Source organism: Solanum tuberosum, unplaced genomic scaffold, assembly GCF_000226075.1.
Source record: "Solanum tuberosum cultivar DM 1-3 516 R44 unplaced genomic scaffold, SolTub_3.0 scf00336, whole genome shotgun sequence".
Taxonomy (NCBI): domain Eukaryota; kingdom Viridiplantae; phylum Streptophyta; class Magnoliopsida; order Solanales; family Solanaceae; genus Solanum; species Solanum tuberosum.
The window spans coordinates 122,408-138,792 of record NW_006239257.1 but is presented as its reverse complement, the minus strand read 5'-3'; the positions used below and the strand labels follow the sequence as shown (position 1 = coordinate 138,792).

At 29.0% G+C, this 16,385-nt stretch overlaps 1 protein-coding gene across 1 annotated transcript in view; it reads right to left on the bottom strand.

The window, feature by feature from the left end:
• Window positions 1–14,114: 14,114 nt before the first annotated feature.
• LOC107063321 (lysine histidine transporter-like 8) overlaps window positions 14,115–16,385 on the bottom strand; it is a 4,732-nt gene continuing 2,461 nt past the window's right edge. The window contains exons 2-5 of the mRNA XM_015315022.1: window positions 16,169–16,302; window positions 15,247–15,686; window positions 15,002–15,133; window positions 14,115–14,597 (exon numbers count right to left, since the gene is read on the bottom strand). Coding sequence (XP_015170508.1) covers window positions 14,115–14,597; window positions 15,002–15,133; window positions 15,247–15,686; window positions 16,169–16,302 — 1,189 coding nt within the window. The remainder of the gene's footprint in view (window positions 14,598–15,001; window positions 15,134–15,246; window positions 15,687–16,168; window positions 16,303–16,385) is intronic.

Sequence of the window (16,385 nt, the reverse complement as noted above, 5' to 3'; positions counted from 1 at the left end):
ATGTGAGAAATATGTTAGAAGAAAATTGACTGGGTTGTTGTGTTACTCCTATCATTATATATAGATATGCTGGTGTGTTATGTGACGTAATTGATGACTATAATATCTGACGTAAGTAAATAATGATAATGTGACTTCCCTACCTATCTTCCTTTTAAAATATATAATAAGGGCAAAAAAGGCAAAAATATTCCTCTATTATTCCTCAATTTTGCGATTTAAAATAGATTTATCTTTATTTAAAAAGTAGTGCATATATATTATTATCGTCTGATATATAGTGTATATATACCTTTGTCGTTTTTTATTAAATAGTGTAGATTTATCATTTATAGTTAACAAATTAAAGGAAAAAAAACTTACATTTTAATAGGAGTAATTGTAACCCGTAGCAAACAATTTCCATTCGCCTCTCTCCCTGAATTTCTCGCTCGCCACTCTCCCTCGCCTCTCTCACTTTATACAAACACAAATGTATAAAATGTGTTTGTGTTTGTATAAAGCAAGAGAAAACTGTATATATACATATCTTTTCGTTCGCCTCTTTCCCCAGAGAATCTCGCTTGCCACTCTCACTCGCCTCTCTCAATTTTATACAAACACAAATGTATAAATTGCGTTTGTGTTTGTATAAATCGAGAGAAAACTGTATATACAAATACATATATTTTCATCCTATACACTTATAATTATACAAATACAGATCTTCCCCTGCCTAGTTTTCTTGTCTTTCTCTCTTTCTCGCTTTATACAAACACAGATTATACAATTGATTCTTTTGTATATGTATACCGAAATATACATATTAATAGCCATAGCAAATATAAAGTTTGTTATGGAGCGCAATTATACAAACTATAGCTATAACATACAAATATGATTTTTATGTTTGCTAAACCTAAAATTTACTCTAAAAAGATTACCTCATTCATTTTTTACGCACCTAAATCCGACCCAATTAAAAATAATGATTATTCATTTATTCGAACTTGATCCAAGCCCATTTTATGACTGATTACAAGAAAAATTGATTATTTTTTTCATTTGGATCGGGTCTAGAAATGTAAAAAAGGGGTGCGGTAATTTTAGAAAGTCGCATGACATTTTTTCAATCAAGTACATATAGATATTTTAACGAAAAGAGTAAATATGTATCATTTATTAGACGATGAGGTATATATGCATCAGTTCTTTCTAATTAAAAGAATTTTAATTAGAAGTAAAATCCACTTCTAATTAAAATTCTTTTAAAGAATGTGTCAAATCATCAAAAAAGTCTGAAAGAAAAAGATGAAAGTACTATTTGTGGTCTCAAAACCAGGAAATAAAAGGGTGAAACAATACAAATTTCACTAGTTTAAGTCGTAATTATGTTCGGGCATGTAGTTTAACAAATTACATACCTTTTGTACCACATTTTTGTTCTTCAAAATATATGTATTTAAGGGCCCGGATACATGTATCTCTGATACATGTGAGTCAATTAATTTATTTCATATATAATGTATTCAAGCTTTATTTACATGTATTTGAGATATATTCATTAGAACTCAGACAAATAAAAAAGAAAGAAGAAGATTTTACCTTAAGTCATGGGTGATAATATTATTAATGGAGAAGGGCTTAAAATGCCTCTCAACTATTTGAATTGGTACAAAACTATCATCCATCCACGTTTTAATCCAAAAATACCCTCGATATTAACTCTTTGACTCATATTTGATGTTATATTTTTTTATATCCCCCCTAAAGTGAAATCATTTGATACTTATTTATTTTCTTGTCTAATCTGATTAGTCCAAAATTAAATCATTCTCAAATAAATAACCAAAACCACATAAGTCGGTGGCAAAGACGGAGGCGGAATTAGGAGTTTGGGTGTTCTAAATTTTAAAACAAAGAAACTTTTTTGTTGATAGTGAGGTTCAAACCCACATCTCTAGCGACTAGCATGGAGAGCATTTTCGCATCCCCTTCCTTCCCACTATGCCATCAATTAGTTTTATTAGGGGTTCACAACTTAATATACATTTATATTTATTTAATTATCTAATACAATTACAAAATCTACAGAAAAAGCTACTGAGTTTGTTCAAACCCACAAACTCCCACTTAACTATGACATTGATCAATGAAACTTGAATCCACCGATTACCCTCAACTGATTGTACAATTAATATGCCAAAGTGATAAAATAAATTATCAAAATAAAAGTGTCTCTACCATGAGAACTCCTGCAATCTGTACAAAATATGTTAGTAAGAAAGAACAAAAATAAAGAAAAGCCAAAACCAGAAACAAACCTGGAGTCTTGGTAAATTTTGTTCAAATATCATTTAAATTTGTGGCATCTTTTAATATTCCAACTTGTGCTTCACGTATGGATGAACACTTAATTTCTCTTGTTTCACATTGTTGAATTCAGTGACTCGTGTTGTAAAATTAAGCATGGAATAATATAACTATAAAAAAAAGACAAGATAAGTATATGAAGGAGATATTTCTTCTTCTATTCAAGTGTTTTTTATAATAGTGAATGATATATCTATTTATAGGTTGAGTAATCACCTGAAAAGAATCAGGATTAAGTGCATATCTATTACTCCCTCTGTCCTAATTACTTGTCATTTTTTCTTTTATAGTTGTCCCTATTTACTTGTCCATTTTGACAAATCAATAAAAGACAAAAAAAAATTATATTATACCCTCAATTAATTACTTTGAAAAAGGTAGAACTTTTTGAAAATATTAAAATTTTAATTCATCCACTTCATAATTAATAGGGGTAAAATGGTAAACTTATTATGTCAATAATTATTTTCTTAATAGGTGTGTAAATTTAAAAGTGGACAAATAATTAGGAACAGAGGGAAGGGAGTACATTATTAAGTACTACTAATTAAATATGCAATAATGAAACATTAGAATAAAAATCCACTAGAAAATATTAATAAAAGGCAAAATATTTTTTAAAAAAGGGAAATTTAAAAAGTTCCACGAACAGTCGAACACTACATTATATGCTTAATTCATTAGATTCCTTTACGTAGGTGCTCACGCCACTATGTGAAATAAGCCATGATTCTTTTACAACAATAATAAATAAAAAATTCTTTCCATTTATTATTATTAATGCTAATAAACAAAGCTATAATAATATAATAATATGTAGAATCAAAGAAAGGTAAGGGTATCCGCGTGTGCCATATTAAGTCAAATTATTGACTCGATTTGTTTAAGTTAGTATCTTCTAGTACTAAAGACCATCCTTTTATATAAATGATAATTTTCATTGCACCTTTCATAAACTAATCGAAAATTGCTTCCCTGTTTTATTTATTATTCCTCATTCTTCCGAAGTTATTTTCTCCTTTTTTTTAGACAATGTTTAGTGGCGAAGTCAGAAATTCAAAAAGAAATATTTTTTATGCTAAAGAGATTTTTAACTCAAATGGACCTCCTCACACCTCTCTGCCTCCGTCCTTGCCGATGTTTATATCAAATCAAGTAATTTAATCAGAATAATTAAAATCAAAATTAAGAAAATATAGAATACCAAGTAAGTTTTTACTAGATGTACTATAGTAATAAAGTAGGTAGCTCTAATTTGACGGGGATCGAAAAGAGCCAAGGGGCATGTATTAAGAATAAATAGTCCTTTAACATGATCATAATGAACCACGTCATCCCACATTAACAAGACTAAAGTTATTAATTAGCTCAACTAATAATATTTTTTCTTTCTCATTTTCTTTATGAAAAGTGTGTGCCTTTGGTAGATCTCTTTCGATTTTTGATAAATAAGTAATATTGAGACTATCTCTTAAGACCATCTCCAACCCATCTCTATTTTACCCTCCATTCTCTATATTTGGAGAGTAAAATAGAGAATATCCTCTCCAACCCTTCTCCATATTACTCTCTATACTTTATTTATAGAGAGGTGAATAGTAGTTCTCCAAATTTTGGAGAACCACTATTCACCTCTCTATTTCACTTTTTGATTATTTTATTATTTATATTATATCATTAATTAAGTCTTTACTATTTGTAATTATTTTCTAATATAATATAACATCTAAAAATATATTATTTAACAGTTACTACTTTCATTCGAATTAATAATTTTTATATTTTATTTTTAAAAAATTAGCACTTTAAATATGTAATAAAATATTATTTTAATATTATTTATATTATAAAAGACTATTAATTAAGTCTCTAATATTTGTACTTATTTTCTAAGTAATATAATATCTAAAAACATATTATTGATAAGCATACTACTTCCATCCCGAATTAACAATTTTTGTAATTTGATTTTTTAAAAGTTCTTGTCACTTTAAATATGTAATTTAAAATTATAATTATTTTTCACTATGAAGAATGCACAATCCACCTTTATGTTATATTGATAAATGATTAAACTACACTTTTTAATTAGCATGAAAATGCTTGATGCAATAGTTTAAATGTAATAGGGGAAGTAAATTAGTATACAAAATAATTGATCGTTAATGTAAAATTTTTTTAGCTATAAATAAAAAAAATGAGGACAAAAAATTATTCATTTGAACTCCGTAATATATTAATAGAGCATTTATGAGAGAAACGTAACAATCTTGAAAGTTGAATATTTATGTAAAATTTAAAATAATTTTTATGATAATGCAATATTGATGATATAGTTGTAGTTCATCAATAATTTCACTTTGATTTGAATTGTTCACTAATATGTATTATATATAATATTTGTCGCATTTATGTTATTTAGAATAAAATAATTTTTATTAAATGAAGAATTTGAAAAGAATAAAATTTTATATTATACGAGATTATATAAATTATAGGGTGCTTATTTGCAAAAAAAATTGATTCATATTATGAAATAAGGAAATAAAAATGAAATAGAAATAATAATATAATATTGAGGAGAGAGAAAAAGATTCATTTGTAGAGAGTAAAATAGAGAATTGGGTTGAAGTTGGTTGTCTGAAAAAATAGAAAACTCTATTTTTAGAAAGTAAAATAGAGGGTAGGGTTGAAGATGTCCTAAGTTTTTATAATACAATCAAACTTATGTTTACGAGACTATCCAAATTTCAATATAGTGTGAGAATAAAGTTTTACATTAATAAATTTTTTTTAAAAGTAAGCTACTTGTAAGGAACTAGACAATCTATATATAATAAAGGAGAAACATAAAAAAAAAAAAGTGATGTAACAACTCTCTATGGCCTCCATTTGCATTTATCATTTTTCTCCTTTTTTTGATTTTTTTTTTTAAAATTTAAATTAATTATTGTATTGTAAAAATAAATTACTAAATTTATTACAAATAAATAATTTATTAATTGAGGAACATTCACCACAAAAACTCTTCACATTTTTTTTATTTGTTTGTCTCACTTATAATAAAGAAGAAACATAATTTATCTTTTTTCTCTTTTTTTTGGTTTTTTTTTAATTCAAATGAATTATTGTATTGTAAAAGTAAATTTCTTAATTTATTACAAATAAATATTTTATTAATGGAGGAACATTTACAACAAAAAGTCTCCACGTTCTTTTTTTATTTGTTTGTCTCACTTCTAATCATGAAATGATAGTAGTTTTTTATATATATATTTTAAGTATTTTTCTCTATATTTTTTAATTTTTTTCACAAGGAGTTATTATCCATGACTTACCCTTCTTTAATTTTTACTTTTAATAATATTCATAACTCTCATAATTTTTTTTTCCACAACCTCCAAACTTAAATTTGTAAGTTTATGATGTTTTATGGTATTCCTTTATTTTGCCTATAAATTCATATTAGTTTCATGAAGATTCACATTCAAAATTATCCTTTCTCTTTTTCATCACATTGGATTGGTTTGTAACAAAAAAAAAGTACATTAAGGTAAGAAATATTTCATTTTCAAGTTTTTATTTTTCATTTCCTCTATTTTGTGTATATAAATTCATATTTAGTTTGTGAATGAAACTAACATGTAACAAAAAAAAAAAGTAACATGAAGTTAAATAAAATAATTTCAATTCTCAAGTCCTTATTTTTTCATTTCCTCTATTTTGTCTATATAAATTCATATTTACTTTCATGAAGATTCACATACAAATTTATCATTTCTCTTCTTCATCATATTTGTTTGTGAATTAACAAACATGTAACAAAAAAGAAGTACATAAAGATAAGATATATTTCATTCTCAAATCTTTCTTTTTATTTTTATGTACTTGGACATGCTTTCTTAATATTTTATTTATGTTTGTATTATCATACATCAAGCAAGTATGATTTAAAATAACGCCTTTGTACTTCTTAACAATGTGTTGTCTGTATACAATTGTTCTTTCTAATAGTCAGTTTTCCGGTTATAATATAGTTTGATTATAATATTTGTTAGATTTCAAGAAATGATTATTATTTAATATTGTTAGTACTATTGAAAAATAATATACAAATATGTTATATATAGTTTAAATTTCTTTCTTTTTTTTATATGATTATTTTTAATTGTTATATATGATATTTTATTATTTTATTTTTTATTCAATTAGTTGCATATGATGAAGAGTTTGACGTATGGAACAAAATATGGTAGCGGATCTACTTGCAAAGGAAGATGGTAGAAGGGAAAAAAATGAAGCATAATTAAAGTTACTTTTGCTAGAATTTTTAAAATTTTGGTTTGTATAAATAATTTAGATAAATGTATTGTCAATGCTAATCATTTTATCCTTCTATTCTACCTTTTCTTTGTTATGAAACACAATTAATATAATTATCCCATTTCAACAACAACAAAAAAATTATGATGATTAGGAGTTTCATTTTTACTATACTTGCAAAAAAGTAGATGAAAAATAAAATATTAGTTTCATGATGCCATTTTTTTGTGTATGTAACAATCAATTTTCGTCACCATAAATGTATTTATAATTTTTATGCAGTCACTGATTATTATATTTTTTTGTTCATTTTTTGTATTTTCATCCCATATTTTCATTTATTTATTTTACAAATAAAATCAATGCATAATTATTAATACATTTAATGTCTAATAAAATTATACATTTAAATTATTTATAACTCATGTCTCTTCATCTTACTTGTAACTTCTAATAATATTAAATATTATTCATAAGTTTAGTATGTTTCATTTTTCACAATTCTTATAAATATTTAATTAATGTTTAAAAAATTACAACAAACAAATGTAATAATAAAGTCATAATAAAAAAATCATTTTTTTTTATGAAATCAGAGTTTGTATAGAAAATTAGTACTCCAACAAAAGATAGAGGAAATTAAAACGTATAAACTATTTTCAATGTAATACTATTATTTCAAAATATTACCTCTTATTGCATTTACTTCACCTCGGTAAATATTTTGTTCTACTATATACATAAGAATAGTTTGCACTTAAAAAATGTAAAAATAATAATTATATTTTATATGTTTTATAAAAAAAAAACACGTATGATATCACAGATGAAGAGAAATATCAATATTATCTTATATATTTGATACTAACCTAAATATAAATATTACATATTATTATCTTATAAATACTTCATATAGCCGCGCGAAGCGCGGATAGTTTCACTAGTATGCATGATATTCTTAATGGTATGAAATTTTTTGGGTAAAAATCGTATTGTTTTAGTCCAAGATGGATAGTGTCATACCATGTTAAGAGTATTTTTGAGTTGTTTTAGCCAAACAATTAGTATCAAAGTCAATGGTTCGAAGAGACGAATATTGAGAAATATATATAGTAGAGTGATGATGCATGTAAGACCGGCTAAGGGCCTTTGCCTGTCTACCGACCAATTTGTTACGTTTATCTTATCTGTAACTTTACAAATACATACAAAAGGAAGTCAATGGACTTTGTCACTATCATCGATATCGATCTCATCAAGAATACAAATCGTTAAATATTTGATCAAATAGGATTACCTCATTCCTATATAAATATATAGAATCTATCACTAAAATAACCTAGAAGGGATAAGGCTAATTAAGCAAAAAGTTTTTTCATGAGATGGGGAATGAAAATTAGTTTCCCCGTATGAAATTTCTGAATAAGTGATATATTGTCTCATAATAATGTAACATCTCGTACTTCGAAAAAGTTAACTAGAGATTCGTACAAGTAAAACTTAAGTTTTGAGTTTTGAGTCAACTTCAAACAACCATAACTTTCAGCATAGAATGATTTAGGTGACCCAATAGGTATCAAATTGAAGTCTTCGAGTCCTCTTTCCAATGCCGCCGAGTTTGCTGAATTCCGAGTTTGTATGAAAGAGTTATGGCCGTTTGAGTGCAGCCTCTCTACGTAACGCATTTCATCCGTTTTAAGGAGGGGTATTTTGGTCTTTTCCTTACTCCACTAGCCTAGCACATTTTTTTTCACCCAATTAGGGGTCTAAGCTGATTGATATCAGTTTTCATTCATTCTTAAACGCTTAGGGTTGAGAGAAGGGTTTCAAGAGGATAAAAAGAAGAAGGTTTCAAGCGTTCATTCAAGATTTGTGGATTTTCTCCAAGACTTAGTTCTTTCGAGGTATATAAGCTTTCATAGTGTTGTGTTTGTTCTCCCTCACGCCAATCATGTTATATTTTTCACTCATAAATTCATTCTTGAAGTGGATGAATTGAGTTTTTGAGGTTTTAGCTACATTCCTTAACAATGGAGTCTTGTTGAGTTCTTGAGGTGAGGGTTTTTTGAATGAGTGTTGTTCTTGATAGAATTTGAGTTGGCTTTCATTGATTTTGTGTTGGGTTTGTGAATCAAAGGAAGTTTGGAAGAGATCATTCGATTCTAGATGAGTTAGGGCTTCAAATTGAGCAAGAAAATTTGTCAAATTGCTGGGTAGGGGCATGGGGCGGTGCGCCACTACTGCGCCAGAACTACTACCTAGTAGTTTGGGGCCTGGCGCGGCGCACCACTCAGTGCACCCCAAACATTGGTAAGTAGTTTAAGAGTTGGCGCCCTGCGCCACTCAGTGCACCAGGGTCGCCAAGTCCCTTACTCTTCCGTCCTTCTTTCCGTGTTTGTTCCCTCAAATCGTACCTATGTTCTCTCCTTGATATACACACTTAAAATCTTCATTAATCCTTAAGAGATTATGCATATTATAATTACATCTCTTGATTTACATTTCAAATTAAAGTAAAGTTAAGAGGAAAGTTCAAGAAGTCCTTTTTGAGTCATTTTGGGAAGTCTTTTACAATCTTCTAGCACTTGAATTAAGACTTGATCAGTAAATGAGTATGAGAATGAGAAGAGTTGAGTTCATATTTCAAAATGAGTATAAGGGAACTAAGTATTTCCAAATATGTAATACTTTTACATTTAAAAGAGAGAAACACCAAAATCTAAATAAACATTATGATGGGTCTTGAGAATTACCTCTTTTAAGAGGGTTTTTTGAGTAATTATCTCAAATTGAGGAAGAGTAATGTTTTAAAATATTTGAGCATGAGTTATATATTATTGGGAGTAGTATTGAACACCAATATGGGGATAAGTTCAGACAACTCACATTCCTCATAAACCATGTAGCCAATATGGGTAAATGATCATACTTTTTAGATGATTCCTTATTGCTTTTAAGTATAGCTTAGTGGATCCACTTCATTGAGGAGTTCTATACCTTGGCAAGGTATATGACAGTTTTGGCAGCATGGGTGAGACGTTGTGTCATCACGTAGCTCATAGTGATGGTTGTCGATTAGAGAATCTCCCAAATAAGAGTAAAAGAGTTTATTATGGTATTTTTATACATTTTGAGTTATTACCTACATTTTAAAAAGCTTTATACATATTGCATCTTTTATTGTTGCTTTCATATTGAGTTGAGTTCAGGTGAGTATGATTTCCCCTTTCTATCAGTTCAGCTATGTATCTATATGTTCAGTTTCCCCTTACATGCTCGTACATTTATACTGACGTCATTCGACCTGCATATTTTCATGATGCAGATACATGTATGCAGGGTAATTAATGGGCGCTCCGTTGATACCACTTGCATTTCCAGTTAGTTTTAGTGGCCTCCTTGCTTTCGGAGGGTTCCACATTTAAATTTCTGTATTGTTAGGATGTCGTGGGTCTTGTCTCAACTTCCATCATAGTATTTAGAGGCTTCATAGATAGTAGTCTTTTCTCGTTTCCCTTGTTGATGTTCCTTTGAGGCTTTGAGTTAATTACTTATGCTTGATTAAGTATTTTTCAGGCATTTATTGAGTTAAAACTGTTTTGAGACTATATGAGTTCAGTTTGGTATCTGGAGTCTCCATTTTTCTTGAGTAAGTCTTCCGCTGAGTAATTGAGTCAGGCCAAGGGTTCGCTTGGGAACCATCAATTGTTCTTGAGTGTCGGCCATGTCCAGGGTGTAGGCTCGGGACATGACAAATAAGTAAGGAACATATATTCATCTTTCTGCTTAACATGATGAATTTCAATCCATAATTTATTAGATGTTTTTTTATGATCAATATCATACTAATTAAATATCATAAGTAATTGCTCGAATATCGTCAGTTATTTGATAACCATAGTTATTCTTTGATAAATGTACATTATATGTCATATTTGATAAAAACTGATGAATCTTCTGAAGGTGGAGAGGTGGAGAACTGAATTAAGAATTTTCTTTCTTTATCATCAATTGAATCACTATTTGCGACCAAAAATCTATTTTATCATCAATTCAATCTCTGTTCATGCTTTTCCCTTTTCTTACTCGATTGATGTGACTGATACATAATTAATTTATAAATTATCCCATGACTAGTAAAGATCACGTGTAAATTATTGAATAAGTATAAATAAAATCTCATGTTGATCGTAAAAAAGATAATTAAGCTACTTATAATATTAAATATCTTTAATAGTATGAGGTATTTTGAAGAGAATTTTTTTTTTATGTGAGTTTAATCTAAAATAAACACTATCACATTTTATTAAGAATATATGTTGATCGTTTTAACCTAACACTAAATAGTGAAATATATGATGTGTATTCCACTTCTTCGTTGCTTTTTCCCATCATACGCACCAATTCATGTGTAAAGTTTTGTATTAATAAGAAGCTTACAAATTAAATTTATTTTCAAGGAAAAGTGCATTCCAATTCAAGTAAAGTTAAGTGTCTTAGCTTGAATCTTATTCTGTAAACGTTTTTCTAAGAATAGAATAAAACGTTTAATTAAAATATTTCTTCACTATCTCAAATTCTACCCTAATTAACTGAGGTCCCGTAATTAGTCACTATGAAACATATAAATAATTATTATAGGAGACAAAAAGAATAAGTATATCGTGTCATTTCATATCATGGCCAATAAAATTGATTTCCACATGGATCTATTGACATATTATATATTTTTAGAATATAATTGAGAGTTGAGTAATCAAATTAGAAATTCCCAAGTGAGTGTTGATCCCAATTAATAATTATTTTTCACGTAATTATGGTTAGAGGAAATTAAGTTTTCAAAAGCTACACATTTAGGACCTAAAATTACGCAAGTAGAACTATAAATAAAGACCTAAGGTTAAAAGGTAGTCAAATTAATTAGAAACACGTTTAGGTACCCTTTTGACTATGTTGCCAAATTTTTACTGTTATATTTTTGGCTTTACACATGCCCTTTAACATGGCTTCAGTTGGCGTCTAGGTCCTCCAATTTTGAGTATGCACAACTATGACACTTAAATTTATATAAAATTGAATAAATAGACACATCCGTCCTACGTGGTGTTCTACATGACAATTTTATATTCTACGTGGTGTCCTACATGTATTATGCCGAATAGGACGTGTTGAAGGAAGCTTGAAGACTGATGGAACATGTCATCGAAGTAGGCTGGCGAGTTAGAGTTATAGTCATACTAGGACTAGACTACTAAATCCTAAGTTATGTACGACTAAGCTACTGTATATTGTAGGAGTCGACTAGGATAAGGTATTTGAGTTATAATATAATACTACTCATGTAAATAATTGTGTTGTAGTAGGATTCCTAGTATAACTAGAATAGGACTCTTCTCCTATATAAGGAGCTTGTAACTCAACATTATTATTATCAATACAATCCTTGAATTCTCCATACTCACGTGAGATTTCTACGTGGTATCAGAGCAATAGAGTTTTTCCGCTCTTTAACGTATTAGATCAAAACCAAAACAACCACATTATCAAACCGTAATGGCCCCTTCTACCAACACTCTTTCAACCTCTTCACTTCATCATCTTATTTCGTCCTGCTCCATTAAACTTGAGCCAGCGAACTATCTTATATGAAGAATTCAAGGATTGTATTGATAATAATAATGTTGAGTTACAAGCTCCTTATTTAGGAGTAGAGTCATATATATTCTAGTTATACTAGGAATTCTACTACAACACAATTATTTACATGAGTAGTATTATATTATAACTCAAATACCTTATCCTAGTCGACTCCTACAATATACAGTAGCTTAGTCGTACATAACTTAGGATTTAGTAGTATAGTCCTAGTATGACTCTAACTCTAACTCGTGCCTGCTTCGATGGACCTGTTCCTTCGACATGTTCCATCAGTCTTCAAGCTTCCTTCAACAGGACGTATGTGTCTACTTGTTCAATTTTATACAAGTTTAAGTGTCTACTTGTGCACATCCAAAGTTTGAAGACTTAGATACCAACTGCCAAATGAAAGAGCTTATTTATGTATTATGCCTATAGTTTTAGGTATGTTCTCCAACTCTTTTGTCATCGCCAAGAACATCATATTTCTTTAATTTCATGCTTGAAATTCTTGTTTGGAGTTAGAAATTCAAAGTTGATAGTTTTTATTTTACTTCAATACTATTTTCACTTAAGTTGAATATAACTTATATACACTAACAACAACAAAAGCATACGTACCCACTGCCTAATATAATTTCACAAGTAAAATTTAAGGAAAGTAGTTTATAGCAGATTTTTATCTCTATCTTTTGGGGTAAAAAATTATTTTCGATAAATCTCAGCCCAAAAGAAGTTAAATTGTATACGAGGAAAGTATAAAAAGAAAATATGCTATCAAATCATTAACTTGATTATAATTACATTTAACTAACCACAATTAGTGGAATTAGCATATAACCTTAAAGGTAAGACAAATATCTTTCTATATTAAGTTAAATTCCACTATTAGTAGGAGAATTTCCCAAATACTATTAGTGTAATTTAAGAGTCTGTTTGGAAAAAATTATTTAAGTGCTTTAAATCCAAATTAGTTTTAATGGAGAAGGGCTTAAAATATCTTTCAAGTATAGAAAATAGAATAAAAATATCCTCCTTCCACCTTCGGACTTCAAAATACCATTTCATCACCTATATTACCCTTTCACTTAACATATATGACCAAAAACACTAGTTATATACAAGTAGATCCCGCCTCCCTCTCTTTAAGCCACAACTGAGCATTTTACCCCCAAAAATTGATTCTATAGTATAAACATGAACTCTAGTCGTTACTCGTTGGAAAGTTTCCTAACACAAAGTGAAGAACATATTTTTACCAAATCACATATTTAAATGTAGGCATACTTTCCCCATACTCTTCATTAATTTCGCAAAAGGCGCCTCCAAATCAGAGAAAGTAAATTGATTTGTTCAGAAGGGTTCTCCCCCATGTTTTTTTTTAAAAAAGATATGAGTCAATAGAATTTTAAGTGAGTCGGATAGAATTTAGCTGGATCCAGGTTTGATTAGGAGAAATTATAATTTTTGATCAACTTAAATTTTAGTCAATTAAAGACTGTCATGTCATCAATGAAAGGATAAATTACAATATTAAAGAATTTGTTAAGTGAAAGGGAAATATATGTCCATATAAGTGGATAGAAGGGTATTTTGGAGCCCAAAAGTGGAAGGAGAGTATTTTTGTTTCATTTCCTATACTTGAAGAATATTTTAGGCCCTTTTCCGTAGTTTTAAAGTACTTTTGTAGTACTGTTTATATAAAATAAAAAGGTATTTTTACGTCAAAAGCCATAAGTTAGAATTCCTAACTTATGTTTGTTGGTTATAAGCCAATCCAAACAGACTCTAAGTCTTTTCCACTAAGGATTAAAAAAATTAGCATCCAATTTATTAACCACTAAATACCACAATGCACCAGCAACTTGCACAACGGTGATCAATGTGCCCAAACACCCAAGAAACATGTTGAGGCAATACATTAAACTGTTTCTTTTAGGTTTCTTGATTGAAATCCACATGAAGCAAGGGTACACCAGAGATAACGGCAGCGCGATTCCGCCTATAAATTTAGCTAGGCTTATCAAGAATGGGAATGCCACAGCCATAAAATATGCCAATCCGCCATACAAGAGCTTGATGCATGATCGAACCCACCTTGGGCATGCCTTATGCTTCCTGCTAACATATATTCTTTCCAAGTTGTCGAAGACGGGCATAACGAAAAGTTGAAATGAACATAAACATTGGATCACTACCATCAAGTATATTGTGCTTATTAACCCCTTTGGTGTGCTCTCTTGGTGGTACTTGGCTACTGCAACCATAATTCCATTTTCAGGCATCTGCCAATTAAATCATTTTAATATTAATACGTTGTACTCAGTAAATGATCTCTTATAACCACCTACAAATTAAATAGAATAAAATGACCTTTCTAGAGAATTTTATACGTAAAAGTGAAAATTTCGTATAAAAATAAAAAATAAAACTCAAAACAAGTTTATAAAAGGCTACAAAACTAAATGTTCCATTTATTACTTAACCAAAAAGTATAGCAATAATTGCAAGTTGTGTTCCATTATATAAAACGGAAGAAATAAAATCTCCTGACCACTTATAAAATAAATAGAAAAAATGAAATTTTCAATTTTTTTACGAAAAGACTATTAAAACTAAAAAAAACAAAATTATAAATAACCTACAAAACTAATTCTCGATATAAAATGAATATAGAAAAATAGTTTACCATATTTCCATAAGCCCAATATCCTCCAATTGCCAAGGGAAATTCACACATTGCGACAAAAGAGTAGGATGCTATCACGCTTTTATACATTCTTGTCCTTGTAGGATGTTTTGGATTTGATGGTAATGTCCCCTACATCAATTTACATGCAACTTTCTCAATAACGCAATAATAAAAATTAAATTTGGTAGGTTCAATCTTTAAAATCAAAACTATCGACTAGTTATTAATATGAACAACATTACCTGTATTTCCAATACAAGATTCTGACCTCGGAAACCCATGGCAATGATAGCGATACCATTTAAAACATCGCGAAATCGCTCCATATTTGTGGTTACATTATCGGAGGGATTATAAGAGACTCCATTAAGCCTGCCTTTACTAATAGAGAGTGTCCAAATTATAGTGAAATAGGAGACACCCATCATTGAACCAACTAAAGAGACCCAAGCTAAAGAGTCCAAATTTGGAGAGAATAGGGCAATTAAAATGGCAAGACAAATAAACACTAAGTACCATTCAGCTCCACTTGGTGATTTGTCAAGACAATTTTGATCATTTTTACATATGGCTTTGTAGAAAAGTTGTAAGGTGTTTCCCCCTGTTATAGTAGTCATGATACAAGTGCCTCCTGATAGGTATACTATTGGGAAAATGGCAAGGCACTTTCCTAATTTTTCTCCTGAAATCAAACGTAAATATGTTGGACATAAGAATCGTGAAATTTGAAGAAAAAAAAGTAGTACTTTGATTTTACGAATTGAAGTTGTGTTTTGACATGCATACTAATTTCAAATTTTATGAGTGTTCAGAGTGAAAATTATGAAAATAACTTTTGGAGTTTTTCGAATTTTGAAAAACTAAAACATTTCTACGTCCAAAGAGTCTCAAGAAATAATATTCACTTAGCCATATGAATACTAAGGACAACATACCAAAAAGCGACGAAAAAGTATGTTATGAGATGATAAAAAAGATAAATACAAATATTCTCCAAACACATTTTCTCATAAATTTAGAATAAATACTCAATGACATGATTTTGTGGTAATACGAATACCAAGTGGACATGTTTTACATTTAGAAACATAAATTTTAAATTTTTATTAGTATTTCTTAAATTTCATATCCAGTCAAAATAAATTCTTCATTTAAACTAATTACCGAAAGCTACGATAGCGAGTTGAATGTATCTGCTATAACGAGTTCCATCGGCCGTTTCATGAAGAGAAACTAAGAGACATATCGCGTAGAGCCGCCATGCAAAAAACACAGTCAGAACCACTATCCCCCCTGACCTGCACCATTTTACGGGTTTGTAATAATAATAATAATAAAAAAAAAAAAAAAAAAAAATTAAAAAGAAAAAAAAACAAGAAAG